We start from the raw sequence: 14,468 nt of genomic DNA on the forward strand, positions 1-14,468 counted from the left end.
CCCACAAAGCTAGCCGTGGCCCCCCACACCTTTTCGCCACGGGTCCCCGCAGCGCGGCTCGCACGCCTGTCACATGTCTACAAACAATAACAAACTCTTCTGCACGTCGCCGTCCGGTCCCCCAGGCTGGATCTGGGGCGCCGCCCGACTCCGGAGGGGTCGGGGGGTGCTCAGGGGCGCGGGTCCCGGCGAGCAGCGCGTAGTCTCGCCGCGCTGAGCCCCGGGACGCCGTGCATGGAGCCCGGCATTCATTCATTGCCCTCTGCCCGCCCCCCGAGTCCCCGCTGTGCCCCCGGCCGCGCTGCTCACCCGGCGGGGGCCGCTGCAGGAGGTGGCTCGGCGGCGGGCGCCCGCTTCTCCCCGGGTTCGGCCGCTGCGGGACTCGAGGCGCCGCTGTCCGGTGCGGCCACCGGCTCGGCAGGGTGGGCGCCGCCGCGGCTGGCGGCTCCGTGGGCCGGCGGCACCGCCACAGGCTGGAAGCCAGTCCCACTCCCCGCTGCGTCCGCGGGCTCCGGCGACGGGGAAGTCGAGGAGGACGGCGGCGAGGCGGCGAGGAAGAGCGGCGGCTCCGGCAGCTGGTCCAGCTCCACACTCCGCACTTTGCGCAGCTGCCGCCGCCTCCAGTCCGCCCGCTCACGGTCCCCGCTGCCCGCCTCCCGCAGCAGTCCCGCGGCCGCCGCGGGCGCGCTGCTCGCCTTGAGGGCCCCTCCGCCGCCGCCCACCTCAGGGCTCGCAGCCCCGGCGCCCGGGAATCCCGACGACGAGGCGCGATTCCCCGCCGCCGCCGCCATTTTCTCTCGCGGGCTACATTCGCTCGGCCCCTGCGAGGGAGGGAGGGGGCGGGGAGAGCGCAGGGGGCGGGCACTGCGCCGCCAGCGTAAGGCCTCCTGCGCCAACTGCGTGAGCGTGGCCCGCCGGGCGCCGGGCCTGGACCCACCGACGGCCGGGCGCGCGGGGTCCAGCCTGCGGCGGAGGCGTGGGCGGGGGGCGGCCGGGGGCTGCAGGTGGGAGGCGGTGGGCTGTGCTGTCGGCCCGGAGAGCTAGACTGGGGGTGGCGGGCGCGAGGGCGCTCTCAACTCTGCGCGCTGCACGCGCCGCGCCGCCAGGTAGTCCCGGCCGCACCGGCTAAAGAAGGAGCCTCGGCGGCAGCGCTGCGCCGCTTCCTCTCCGCAATCTCGGCCCGACTCCGCGGGAGCTCGCCGGAGGGGAGTTGCCGCTTCTGAAAGAAAGAATTAGTTCCAACTTGGGTTTCTGGTGCCTGAAGGGGACGCAGGCCAGAGGGTTTACTGTCTGTCATTCGCACTGCCCTTTGCAGCGGGCGTCCGGGGACCCGGGCGCGGACCAGCCTCCCACCGACGCGCAGGTGGCGCCCGGGACCGTCGCCTGCAGCAAACCGAAAGCAAGTGGACGTTCAGCAGACAGGCTGCCACGGAGCAGGAAAATGAAGTTTTGTTTTTGTTTTCTTTTGAAAAGAAAACATTCCTTTTCTGTTGTCCCACCCAATCCCTGTGCTACGAATAACAAAACTTCAAAGTTTTCTGCAATACCTTACATCCTGAAGCTGTTGACTAGGGACAGCTACCCCCTGCCGGCACCAAGTCCCCACAGCCTCTGAGAAACCGTGGGGGCGAGGAAGGGAGGCGGGTGTCCCCTTCGAGCTGGAGTTTTTCTTTGGCTGACTTTGGGAAAGACAGTCCTGTACAGGATTACATAGAGCGCGACTGGGGAGGGAACCAGCGCTGTGCCTGAAGTGCTTGGTACTGTCACCCTCGGCCAGGTCCTGGCCCTCCTCGAATCCGATGCTTCACGCCGCACGTCCTTCTTCCCCGCAGGGTCGGGCCACCAGCCGGGTTCCCTCTGTCCCCACCCCTGCAGGGCCCGGCTGCCCCTCGCGGCGCTCTGAGTCCTCCTGCTCCCTGTTCTACGTGAGATAGTGCTTTGGGATGGAAAAAGCAACATTTACACGTTACTGATTTTCGACCTTTTGTCAACCGAGGAGAGCTTCTGTGTTGTTGTTAATTTCTTCCTTCCTTTCCTTTTCTCCAGCCGGTTTCTTTAGGATTCGGAATCTCCCAAGACCCAGGAGCAGCTTCTATACATTTACTTTGTGAAACCTGATTAAGGAGAGGGGAGGCTTGGGGAGGGGTGCGGATTCTCACGGAGATAATCTTGTCAGTCTTCACATATTTAGACAAAAGCCTGAACTATTTGCAGAATAATTCCATTGACTTCTTGATACTAGGTAAAATGAAAGCCCCTTTGCCAGATATAATGTTAACTGCGTAACCAGGTTAGACTAGAGGGGTTTTTAAAAGTCCAGATTTCATATCAGCTCAATGTTTTGAAAAATGCTGTAACATCTCCCATAAGATAGTTTTAGATCGTTACACCCAACGGTACAAATTTTGAAAGTTCAGATAAATCTGTTAAAAATTAAGTCTACATTTAGGCTATAATTATATGCTCTTTTAATGGCAGTCAAATGTATCATCCAAACCAAACAGTAGTTATTTCCCAGGTCTTCCCGGATTGCCACACCCACCAAATCCTAAACTGAAAGGGATCAACTTTGCTTGTTCCTATTTTGAGCTAAAGACGTTTTGAAATTTGCACACACATATTCAGGTACCTGTAAGTGAGAAAAGTGGAAGACTTTAGCCAGAGTAGCAAAGTAAAAATGAGATTCCAGCAAAACTTTGATTTTTGACTCTGTACCGTGGTTAAAACTGGGGATCGAAGTGAGAGGACTACCCAGTGCAACACTATCAACTAGCTACAATTCTCTGACTTCCTCCATTCACCACATATTACCGTGGAGAAACCTAAGTGTTGGTCTTTCCCCATAGTTTTTGGTGTTTTGAATTATATTTTTTCTTTAATTGTTTATGTAAATATTCAAGTTGTCATGCATCTGCATATGGACACACTGATTTCTTAGAGAATCAAAGGACATGCTTAACTGAAAAGGGTATTCTCCTTCTGCCATATGTTAACGGAAATTTTGAGGAGCATTTAACTGTATGGGATTGCTACCAAAGTTTCTGAGTCTTAAGCGTGATTAAGACTCTAGCTCTGGTTTTGGTGTTTTCAATCCTGCTTTATGCTACTGCAGAGAGGTGGATGTCAAGTATCAAGTACTATTGGCTCTGAATTGTCTAAATATGATTTCTTTCATGACATACAGGAGATTTGTATTCCTTCCAAGGTTGTTTCTGGACGGAAAGCTCCAGTTCCTATTTCCAAGCTCTTTTATTTCTATCCTCACTGGGATGTAAACCTTGCAATGATTTCACACCTGCAATTTCATGACAATTTCAGTAACCTTTTTACTGGTGCATTAAGGATCACTGCCTCCACATAGTGCTTCTGGGAACTGCCTACATTACACTTCAGCTCCTACACCATATTCACGTTGAGGATCCACTTTGACACTGGCCTCGCTGTGCATAAATATCACAAATATTAGAATGAGCAGACATAATATACATTGGGAGAAATATTTCAGCCTGTACATCATTCATCATAAATTTATTAAGCACCTACTGTGCACATGCAGGAATTTCTCTCCTCTGAGGATATTGTTTGTTGTTTTCCATTTCTACAAAAATGAATAAATAAAATATTCCAATCTACAAATTTTTTGTGTGGGTATTTATCAGGCTGATTGGTAGAATTTCAGATCTATCAGTATGTGAATCTGTTCACACATTCATAGCTGTTTGTGAGATCTATATCTTAGATAAACAAAAGAATAATGTAACCTTGAGAATAGGATAAAAGCTGGTGTTCTTTCAAGCTTATAAATATTTATTGTGGAATACTTGCAGAAGTGCTGGGGCTATAATTTGGTTCTGCATGCTCTTTCCAGATAGCACACTTCCTAGGTGTTTTCAGATGTTCTAAGTCAGAAAATTCTGTCATCAGTGGGGTAATTGGCCCCTTACAGTAGAAGGTCTCTTAACCAGCCTGTTTAGCTGACTCATCCAGTAAGAGATACCAGCCATTACTGTGTGGTGTACAACATGCAGAGGGATAACACAGCACAATAAATGCTCAGGCCAGCCGCTGGTGTGCACCTGCATACTTCTGTTCCCAGAAGGTGAGTTATAGATCCCATGAGAATCCATTGTACTTGTTCCCAAACTTGATTCCACCTGTTACAATGTTCCTTGTGAAATTTAATTAAATATGACACAATTGATTATTAAATTAATAAAACACGAGTATGTGTGTGCAAAAAGAAAGTTGTTGCAGTGAAAATGAAGTGAAATGCTTTGAGAGAAAATGAAACTGTGGATCGAAGTGAGGCAGTACCCAGTGCAACACTATCAACTAGTTACATACTGTTCTCTAACTTCTTCCCAGCCACCACATATCACCACGGGGAAACCTAAGTGCTGATCTTTCCAATAATTTTTGATGCTTTGAGTCATTTTTATTTTAATCATCTATGCAAATATTTAAGTAGTTGTTATGCATTTGCATATGGACATCTGATTTTTTAAGAGAAAAATAATCAAAGGACATGTTTAACTGGAAAGGGTGTTTTTCCTTTACCATATGTTAATAGGAGGTCTTTGAGGGAAGGCACTGAAAAAAATCTGTCAGATTAGTTGTGGATATGACCCACTGTGAAAGATTGGGAAGAAGGCATTCAAGCATAGAGTTTGCTTTGCAGCTATCTGTCAGTACTCACTTTGCTTTAAAGAAACTAAAACTGAAAATTGTTGACAGTGCGAAAGATACATGGAACTCTATAAACGGTGGGCCCACATTCTAAGGATTAAGGCCCTACAACCAAATATTGGGCAAAAAACCCTCAAACCAACCAAAACAAAATACTGTTGTTTATATGTTTTAAACTAAGGTAAAATACTTAAGAGATATATGTGATTCCCTTTAATTAATAAATCTTCTAAAAATTTTGCATGTCTTTGCATGTTCCTAAAATCAAAAACTAAATTTTGTAATAAACAATGAAAAGTACTTGAATTGGGATTTTATATTTAAGAATACAGCTACAACTTATTAAATTTAATCTGCCTAAGAGTTAGCAAAATTCTTCTCACTTTACAATCCTGCACTGATTCTTTGAATTCTTTGAATGGCCATCGTGGTTGCCGTTTTTTGATGCATGCTGAGATATTCTTTTTCCATTTGACCTTTGTGGCTTAGTCAGGGCTATCATCTTTGCAAAAAGTATTTGAAGGGTTCATACATTTTCCCAAGGTCCTCCTGTAATCCTCAATTACTTTCTTTAGACTAGTGTCCTTGTCAGTTTTTTCTTCCTTTTACCAATTTCCCGGTCCAACTCTGCTGAATCCTGCATTCATAAGGCTTTGCATGTGACCTGAGCAGTTCAGGACCACTTTTATTGGCTCTGTTCACTTCTGCATCCTTTGCAACATTTGCACCTTCACTTTGCAATCGGTTTCCATAGTTTTGGGGCCAAAGCTGCCGTAAAGAGGTATAAAAAGTTGCATGGGGTTGGGCATGTGGCTCACGCCTGTAATCCCAGCACTTTAGAAGGCCAAGACAGGAGGATTGCTTGAGGCCTGGAGTTTGAGGCCAGCCTGGGTGACATAGTGAGACCTTCATCTCTACAAAAATTAAAAAAAAAAAAATTAACTAGGCATGGTGGCACATACCTATAGTCCCAGCTACTCGGGATGCTGAGATGGGAAGATGGATTATGCCCAGGAGATTGAGACTGCAATGAGCCATAATCACAAACCCTGCACTTCCAGCCTGGGCCACAGAGCAACACTCTGTCTCTAAAAATAAATAACTAATAAATAAAAATTTTCAAAATTTGTCATGCACTAGAGGAATGCTGTCTAACAAAATATGATGCAAGCCACGTGCATAATTTTAAATTTTCTAGTAGACACATTAGAAACCAGGTGAAACTAATTTCAATAATTTGTTTTATTTTATGTAACATATCCAAAAATTATTTCCATGGCTAATCAATCAATATATAATTATTACGAATGAGATAGTTTCCCATTTATGGTGCTAGATCTTTGAAATCTGGTGTGTATTTTCCACTTGCAGAACATTTCTAACATCTTAATTCAGACTAGCCACATTTCAAGTGCTCAAAGGCCACAGGTAGCTAACGTATTGGACAATGCAGAGCTAGAACTATAGTACCTAAAACCAATGAGTTTTATGGATTGTTAAATGCTTGATTAGGTCAGAATCAGTATATAAGAAAAATAATCCACATGTGTATGTTTAGGAAATAAAGAAAAACACAATGGATGTAAATTATAGCCATATGCTGCATGATGATGTTTCGGTCCATGAAGGACCATGTATATGATGGGGTCCCAGAAGATTATAATGCCATATTTTTACTGTGCATTTTCTATGTTTACATATGTTTGGATACACAAATACCTACCATCGTGTTACACTGTCTCCAGTATTCAGTACAGTCACATGCTATATAGGTTTATAGCCTAGGAGCAATAGGCTATACCATATAGCTTATGTGTGTAGTAGGCTATACTATCTAGATTTGTGTACATACACTCTATGATGTTCACAAAATCACCTAGTGATGCATTTCTCAGAATGCATCAAATGTATCCCGGTCATTAAGTGATGCATGACTGCAGCAACACATAACTAAGGAAATTAGCCTTTTCACCTCTAGTAGTTACCTTTCCAAATACATTTTAGCCATCGTTGTTAGAGTTACCTTTCTCAATTACAGTTCTGACTCTGTCCTCTCTCCTCAAACCCTTCAATGGTTCCACATTGCATAGAGTATGGGATCCATGTTCTTTGATTCATTCAACAAACATCAAGTGCATTACCTCCTATGTGCTAGACACTGTGCATACCCTAGAGATCAAAGTAGGTATGATTCCTGCCCTCATGGAACTCCCAGGGTATCACCTCCCTTACTTTTCACCATTGACAGTTCAGTTATCACCATAGTACATCCTGTCCTGAGGCCCAGGCTCCAGCCACAAACACCTGTTTCCCTTAGTTAGAAATATATCGTGCTCTCTTTTCTCTTCTCCTGAAAAACACTTCCTTAAATCCATTTCACCTGTAAAACCCTCACTACCACCACCCCTGGGCTAACTCCTTTCCTGACCTTTGCAGGGCCAGGGTGATAATATAGATGGAGGTCCCTTACAACATTTTTAATTATTTAAAAGTTAAAATGTAAGCCAACAGTAAGTAAAAGATGTTCTAAGTTCCTACTTTGATAAGTATACTTTTATGAAGATAAAATTGAATATTATATGTAAAGTTATGGCTTTTATATGACTGCTGTGACAAAATATCAAGGACAGTTGCGTTTAATTGCAGCACATTGATGGGCTGACAATGTTTGGATAAGGAATAAAGACACACGTAATTTGCAATTTTTTTAAATGAAATTAATTTTCTAGCTTTAATTTCAACTAAATTATTAATTCTGTTGTTTATAATGAAATATTTCACAGAATTTGTGGTCAGTCACTTGAAACAATCCAATGATCTATTATTATCAAAAGCCGAGAATCAATCCAAAATACAAATTTGACAAACATCAACGTTTTAAATAAAAATGATTCAAATAAAGCCGAACTTTAAAAACTTGCAAATTTGATTATTAGCAAATATTTTATTAAAATAAAACTATTTGAACTTCTAGCACTCACGATTGACATAGTTGCTAATGGATGGACAACATACTTTAAATGTTTTGTCAAATCTATATAAATACAAATCTAAGTCACACATTGCTTCATATTGCAAAATATTCCTTAGTGTTTGTGCGCAAATGTCGTTAATATTGCTCATATATTGTGAGCAGTTAGGGATCCATGAAACAGAACACAAAGGGAGACAAGAACATGGACTCTCAGACAACCAGGATGTGCCGTGTTATTCAGGAATCCATTGCGTTTCTGTTACGTGAGGGAAGAGATTTGACAAGTTACTGCATTTGTCTCTGCTCTTACTGAACGTTTCTAGCAGTGAGGTCCTCCCTGCGTCCTAAGTGATGTTGTTTCCAACATCGGTGGCAGCATTAACATCTACAAAACTTCTTGACGTTTGAAGGCCCCGGGGCACGGCACATGAAGCTGTGCTTCCCTGGGGCTCAATGGTGGTGTTTGCCAGAGCAGATGTTTGCAGAGCCACCACTGTGCATTAGATCCCAGTGATCAGGGCAGCTGTGTGTTCTTGAGTCAATTTCTTTTTTTTTTTTTTTTTTCTGAGACCGAGTTTCGCCCTTGTTACCCAGGCTGGAGTGCAATGGCGCGATCTCGGCTCACCGCAACCTCCGCCTCCTGGGCTCAGGCAATTCTCCTGCCTCAGCCTCCTGAGTAGCTGGGATTACAGGCACGTGCCACCATGCCCAGCTAATTTTTTGCACTTTTAGTAGAGACGGGGTTTCACCATGTTGACCAGGATGGTCTCGATCTCTCGACCTCGTGATCCACCCGCCTCGGCCTCCCAACGTGCTGGGATTACAGGCTTGAGCCACCGCGCCCGGCGAGTCAATTTCTTTTTATGAATTTGTGACACGAAATCTAAAACACAGGGCCAGAGGTAGTCTCCTGCCCAGGTCCAAGGGAGGTACTTACTAAGCACCTGCTAAGGGGCTGGCCCTATTCTGGGAGAAATAAGAGGTGCTGGGAGTAGAGAAAACAAGACACGATGCCCTTTTCCTCTGGAAATTTACAAAGCCTGCTGTGCGTTGGAGCCATTTGTGTCTGTGTGCACGTTTCCCACTTCCTATGAGACCCTGGAGCAGAGACTATTTCGTTTTCATCATCTCACCTCCCCGGGTCCCTATCCAAGTGCCTTACACGCAGTAAATGCTCAGTGAACAGGAATTGATTTAGATGGTTACGAAACTCCAACTATCTAAGAGTTCTTGGGATTTGGCCTTTAATCACAAAACTCCCTCCCTTAACAGGGAGTTCCCCTTCCTTGAAATGAAACCACCTCATCTGTGAATTTAATTGTGCATTCATTTTAGAAAAAGGTAAGAAGTTATCTCTTTATAAGTTCTAATCACTGAGTCTCTTACTGGGAGCAATTGACAGGGATGGGGGATCAGGGAAACTGGGAATCTAAAAGGCAGAAAAATAGAATGGCAGAAAAGAAGCAGAAAGTTTTGCAATGAAGACTCAGGAAAGTTTAAGGAAAATGAGGGGTAGTAAACTCAGGCCTTAGAAGGGCACTTCAGGGCCCTGTGTGAGGAGAAGGGATTGTTGGTAGAGTGAGGGAGGAGGTGGAACCTTGAGAAGCAGACTGTGGGGGTCATACAATCAAAAGGCATTGAATATTTGGATAGAAGCCCATGAAAAGAAAGAAAAATGTCTCTAGGTGTGTGTACCACCTGCAACAGAAAACTTACGTCAAAGGTTTGGAGAAGAGGATCCTGGAAGTTTCTGGAGAGCAAAAGATGTTTAAAGTGATCATTAAATATAAACATGTTTTAAACATTTACTATGCGCCAATACAGTGATCAGTGCTTCATGTGTGTTAACTTATTTAATCTACACAATAACCCTGTGAGGTAGGCACTGTCGTCATCTCCATTTTCCAGATGAAGAAACTGAAGCAGAGAGGTTAAGTAACTTAACCAAGACTATTCAGAAGCAGTGGGGGTGAGATTTGAACTTAGATACTCTGGGCCCACTGCCCATTCATTTAACCTCAAAGCTGCAATGTGTATCCATTATGATAACATAATATATGTAAAGTATCTTTGTTGTTTTTCTGTGGTTAGCTGCTGTTTTCTTAGTGAGAAACATATTTATGAGATCTTTCAGTGTTCTTGTTTCAATACAGCTTTCATTTTCTAATGCCTTAAGCTTCTCAAGTGAAAAATGTTACCATGAAGATCTTCACCAGTACACACCTCTTTGAATAGAGAAAGGGATACCACACTCTGCATTATTTTTTTAACCCAAAGTGCCAAGCTGTTTCAAATCTTATTTTTGAAAATTCTTTGTAAACTAGACAACAAATTTACCTTTTAATTACCATAGATATTAAATTCATTATACAAAGAAATGGAAAACAATAGCATCCTAAAGACTCTATGGGAAACTGTGATAGAGAAGGTGAGCTGCCAACCAAAGTCCTTCTCCCCATCTATTGCCACACAGCTGCAGCGGGGAAGCACTTGCCTAGCCAGTGGCTAAGTTTTCCAGCCTGCCTTGCAGCTAGGTATGGCCATGCGACTAGTTCTCATCAGCAACATGTGATCCACAGATTTCGAGAAATGGCACAGCTGAATGCAAATGGCTATCATGGCCCAGAGGATGGCAAAGCAACAGAGCGAAAGGGTCCCTGAATGACTGGATGGAGGACAGTTTCCTAGACAATTCGAGTTCTTACCCAGGAATATAATTCCTCTGTCTTGAGCCATTGCATATTTAGATCTACTTGTTAGAGCAGACTAATCGACCCTAAGTAATGCAGTACAGTTTTATTTGTTCACTAAGGCATTGTGAGACGTACAGCTTTCTATAGGAGGAACAGCATAACACAGACCAGGGTCTGCTATCAGCCAGGTCTGTGTTTAAATCTCAACTTGTCCATGACTGTGTGATCTTTGGCAAGCTGTACACACTTTAATCATCATTCATACCTCAAAGGTTTGGAGATTTGGCCTTTAATCACAAAACACCCTCCCTAGCAGTGATATAGTATTCACTGTTGGGGCCTCGCCCTTTTCCTCTCACCTTACCACTACTTTGGTGCACCTAAGCCAGATTTCTATGGCAGCACTTGTATCTGTCTGGCCTGTGAAACTCAATTTGCTGAGTATATAGCTGGCTGGAAGTGGCTCTGCTCCTGATCCTAAGCAGTCCTTAGCCAATGACATGAGTTGCAGATGGCGTGCTGGAGGTGGCTTGCATCAGCTTGAGAGCTTAGAATGCATACCTCTTCTTAACTCTATGTTTGGTGATATCACATCGGTAGCTTCAAATTGGCCATAATGAGAGCATTTACACCACAGAAATTGGCAAATGCTACAAATCAAAGCTCTCCCATTCTCCCAGAGCTGGCTGCTAAACACTAACCAACATACTAACTCTCTTGCCCTCTGAGTAGGATAATTCTGGTATGTTCTACAATGATTTCTGGATTTTATTTTCCAGAAGGGTTAAGCTCTAATCAGCCACAGTACTAGGCAGTTTGGAAAAAGACCTTTATTGGGCAGCTTTTCTGTCTCACTTTTCCACTCCCTTGTAGTGTTTCATTCTCCTCCTGAATCAACTAATTGAATTGGAATCCCATCTGAAGGTCCTCTTTAGGAGGAACTCAAAGTAGGACAGGGAACAGCAATAAATAAAGTTGAAATTACCTAAAATGCATAGAATTTAGTAGGTTCCAGATACTTCTCAAAAGAAGACATTTATGTAGCCAACAAATATATGAAAAAAAGCTCATCATCACTGGTCATTAGAGAAATGCAAGTCAAAACCACATTGAGATACCATCTCAAGCCAGTTAGAATGGTGATTATTAAAAAAATCAGGAGACAACAGATGCAGGAGAGGATATAGAGAAATTGGAATGCTTTGACACTGTTGGTGGGAGTGTAAATTAGTTCAACCATTGTGGAAGACAGTGTGGTGATTCCTCAGGGATCTAGAACTGGAAATGCCATTTGACCCAGCAATCCCATTACTGGGTATATACCCAAAGGATTATAAGTCATTCTATCACAAAGACATATACACACGTATGTTTATTGCAGCATTGTTCACAATAGCAAAGACTGGGAACCAACCCAAATGCCCATGAATGAGAGACTGGATAAAGAAAATGCGACATGTAGACACCCTGAAATACTATGCAGCCAAAAAATGGATGATTTCATGTGCTCTGCAGGGATGTGGATAAAGCTGGAAACCATCATTCTTAGTAAACTGACACAAGAACAGAAAACCAAACACCGCACGTTCTCACTTATAAGTAGATGTTGAGTGACGAGAATACATGGACACAGGGAGGAGTATGGGGCTAGGAGAGGGATAGCAGTGGGTAGGGAGATAGGGGAGGGATAGCATTAGGAGAAACACCTAATGTAGATGATGGGGTGATGGATGCAGTAAACCTTCGCAGCATGTGTATACCTATGTAACAAACCTGCACATTCTGCACATGAACCCCAGAACTTAATGTATAACAACAACAATAATAATAAAGAATTTAGTAGGTTCCTTGCAAATGTTAGCTCTTCCCTAGCTGAAATAATATGTGGCTGAAACAAACTGAACAGTTATTATAGGTTAACTAACCACAAAAGGATTTAAGTTATGCATTTAAAAGTCACTTGTCCTAAATATACAAATCACCTTTAACGACTTTTAACTTTCATTATTTTAATTAGTTTTATTATAGTACATGAAAACTATGCATGTAAAAACTTAAGGTAAATCTCTAACATATTCAAAGAAATGAAGTTAACTCTGGAATGCAGTCTTGTGAGAGCTAGATCTCCAGGCTCCCTTATGCTGGTGGGTACAGGCTTCTAAAAACTTTAAGATCTCTGACACTTTTATTAATTTTTTTTTTTTTTGGTCTGTTTGTTTGTTTTGAGACAGACTCTCACCATGTCACCCAAGCTGGAATGCAGTCGGAGGATTTTGGCTCACTGCAATCTCTGCCTCCTGAGTTCAAGCTATTCTCATGCTTCAGCCTCCCAAGTAGTTGGGATTACAAGCATGCGTCACCACACCCAGCTAATTTTTGTATTTTTAGCAGAGATGGGGTTTTGCCCTTTTGGCCAAGCTGGTCTTTAACTCCTGATCTCAAGTGATCCGCCGCCTCAGACTCCCAAAGTGCTGGGATTACAGGCGTGAGCCACTGCACCCAGCCTATTTATTGGTCTTGATTTTGCATTAGCAACTCTCAGTTTTGTTGTGTCGTTTAGATACTAATGCTGACCTCATATGTTATGTCACTTTTGAACTAGGATCCCAGTATTCCAGTAATAAATTGCAGTTTGGGACACTTCAGAAAGCTCTCTCTGGAGCTCACCATTATAATGTTTCCTCCAAAGATATCATATCTCTGAATATTTTTTTAAAATAGTTCTCTGTGATGCCTTTATAGTGAAATTACAACATTTCTTATTTCAATAGTAAATGTGGTTTATAAGACACCATGAAGGAGGATGTTTTGGGAAAGCCAAATTATCAATTTCTGAAGAAAGGGCAGTATGATTTAGCAGGAAAAGTGCCAAAGTAAGAGCCACCAGTTCCAGGCCAGGGCTACCCCTGTCTGTGTCACAGGTGGCGAGTCTCTCCTTTACTCCTCTTCACTGGGTCTTACTGTCTCCATTTTCTTTCTTTCTTTCTTTTAAAAAATATTTTTATATATATAATATTTTAAAAATACTGCACTTTAGGTTCTGGGGTACATGTGCAAAACATGCAAGATTTTGCATAGGTACATACATGGCAATGTGGTTTGCTGCCTCCATCCCCTCATCACCTATATCTGGCATTTCTCCCCCTGTTATCCCTCTCCAACCTCCCTACCTCCCTACCCCCTGCTGTCCTTCCCCTATTTCCCCCCAACAGACTCCAGTGTGTGATGGTCCCCTCCCTTACTGTTCAACACCCGCCTATGAGTGAGAACATGTGGTGTTTAATTTTCTGTTCTTGTGTCAGTTTGCTGAGAATGATTGTTTCTAGATTTATCCATGTCCCTACAAAGGACACAAACTCATCATTTTTTATGGCTGCATAGTATTCCATGGTGTATATGTGCCACATTTTCCTTGTTCAGTCTATCATTGATGGGCATTTGGGTTGGTTCCAGGTCCTTGCCATTGTAAACAGTGCTGCAATGAATGTATATGTGCATGTGTCTTTATAAAAGAATGAGTTATAATCCTTTGGATATATACCCAGTAATGGGATTGCTGGGTCAAATGGAATTTCTGTTTCTAGATCCTTGAGGAATCGCCACACTGTCTTCCACAATGGTTGAACTAATTTGCACTCCCACCAACAGTATAAAAGTGTTCCTATTTCTCCACACTCTCTCCAGCATCTGTTGTTTCCAGATTTTTTAATAATCGCTATTCTAACTGGCATGAGATGATATCTTGATGTGGTTTTGATTTGTATTTCTCTAATGACCAGTGATGATGAGCATTTTTTCATATGTTTGTTGGCCTCATAAATGTCTTCTTTTGAAAAGTGTCTGTTCATGTCTTTTGCCCACTTTTGAATGGGTTTGTTTGTTTGTTTTTCTTGTAAATCTGTTTTAGTTCTTTGTAGATTCTGGATATTAGCCGTTTGTCAGATGGGTAGATTGCAAAAATTTTTTCCCATTCTGTTGGTTGCCAGTTCACTCTAATGATTGTTTCTTTTGCTATGCAGAAGCTCTGGAGTTTAATTAGATCCCATTTGTCTATTTTGGCTTTTGTTGCCAATGCTTTTGGTGTTTCAGTCATGAAGTCCTTGCCTATGCCTATG

General features: G+C 43.3%; 1 protein-coding gene across 1 annotated transcript in view; it reads right to left on the reverse strand.

The window, feature by feature from the left end:
- The window catches only part of MAP3K1 (mitogen-activated protein kinase kinase kinase 1), an 80,591-nt gene extending 79,782 nt beyond the window's left edge, over positions 1–809 (reverse strand). The window contains exon 1 of the mRNA XM_039467671.2: positions 310–809. Coding sequence (XP_039323605.2) covers positions 310–791 — 482 coding nt within the window. The 5' untranslated portion in view covers positions 792–809. The remainder of the gene's footprint in view (positions 1–309) is intronic.
- Positions 810–14,468: the final 13,659 nt, after the last annotated feature.

Source organism: Saimiri boliviensis, chromosome 1 (genome assembly GCF_048565385.1).
Source record: "Saimiri boliviensis isolate mSaiBol1 chromosome 1, mSaiBol1.pri, whole genome shotgun sequence".
Classification (NCBI taxonomy): domain Eukaryota; kingdom Metazoa; phylum Chordata; class Mammalia; order Primates; family Cebidae; genus Saimiri; species Saimiri boliviensis.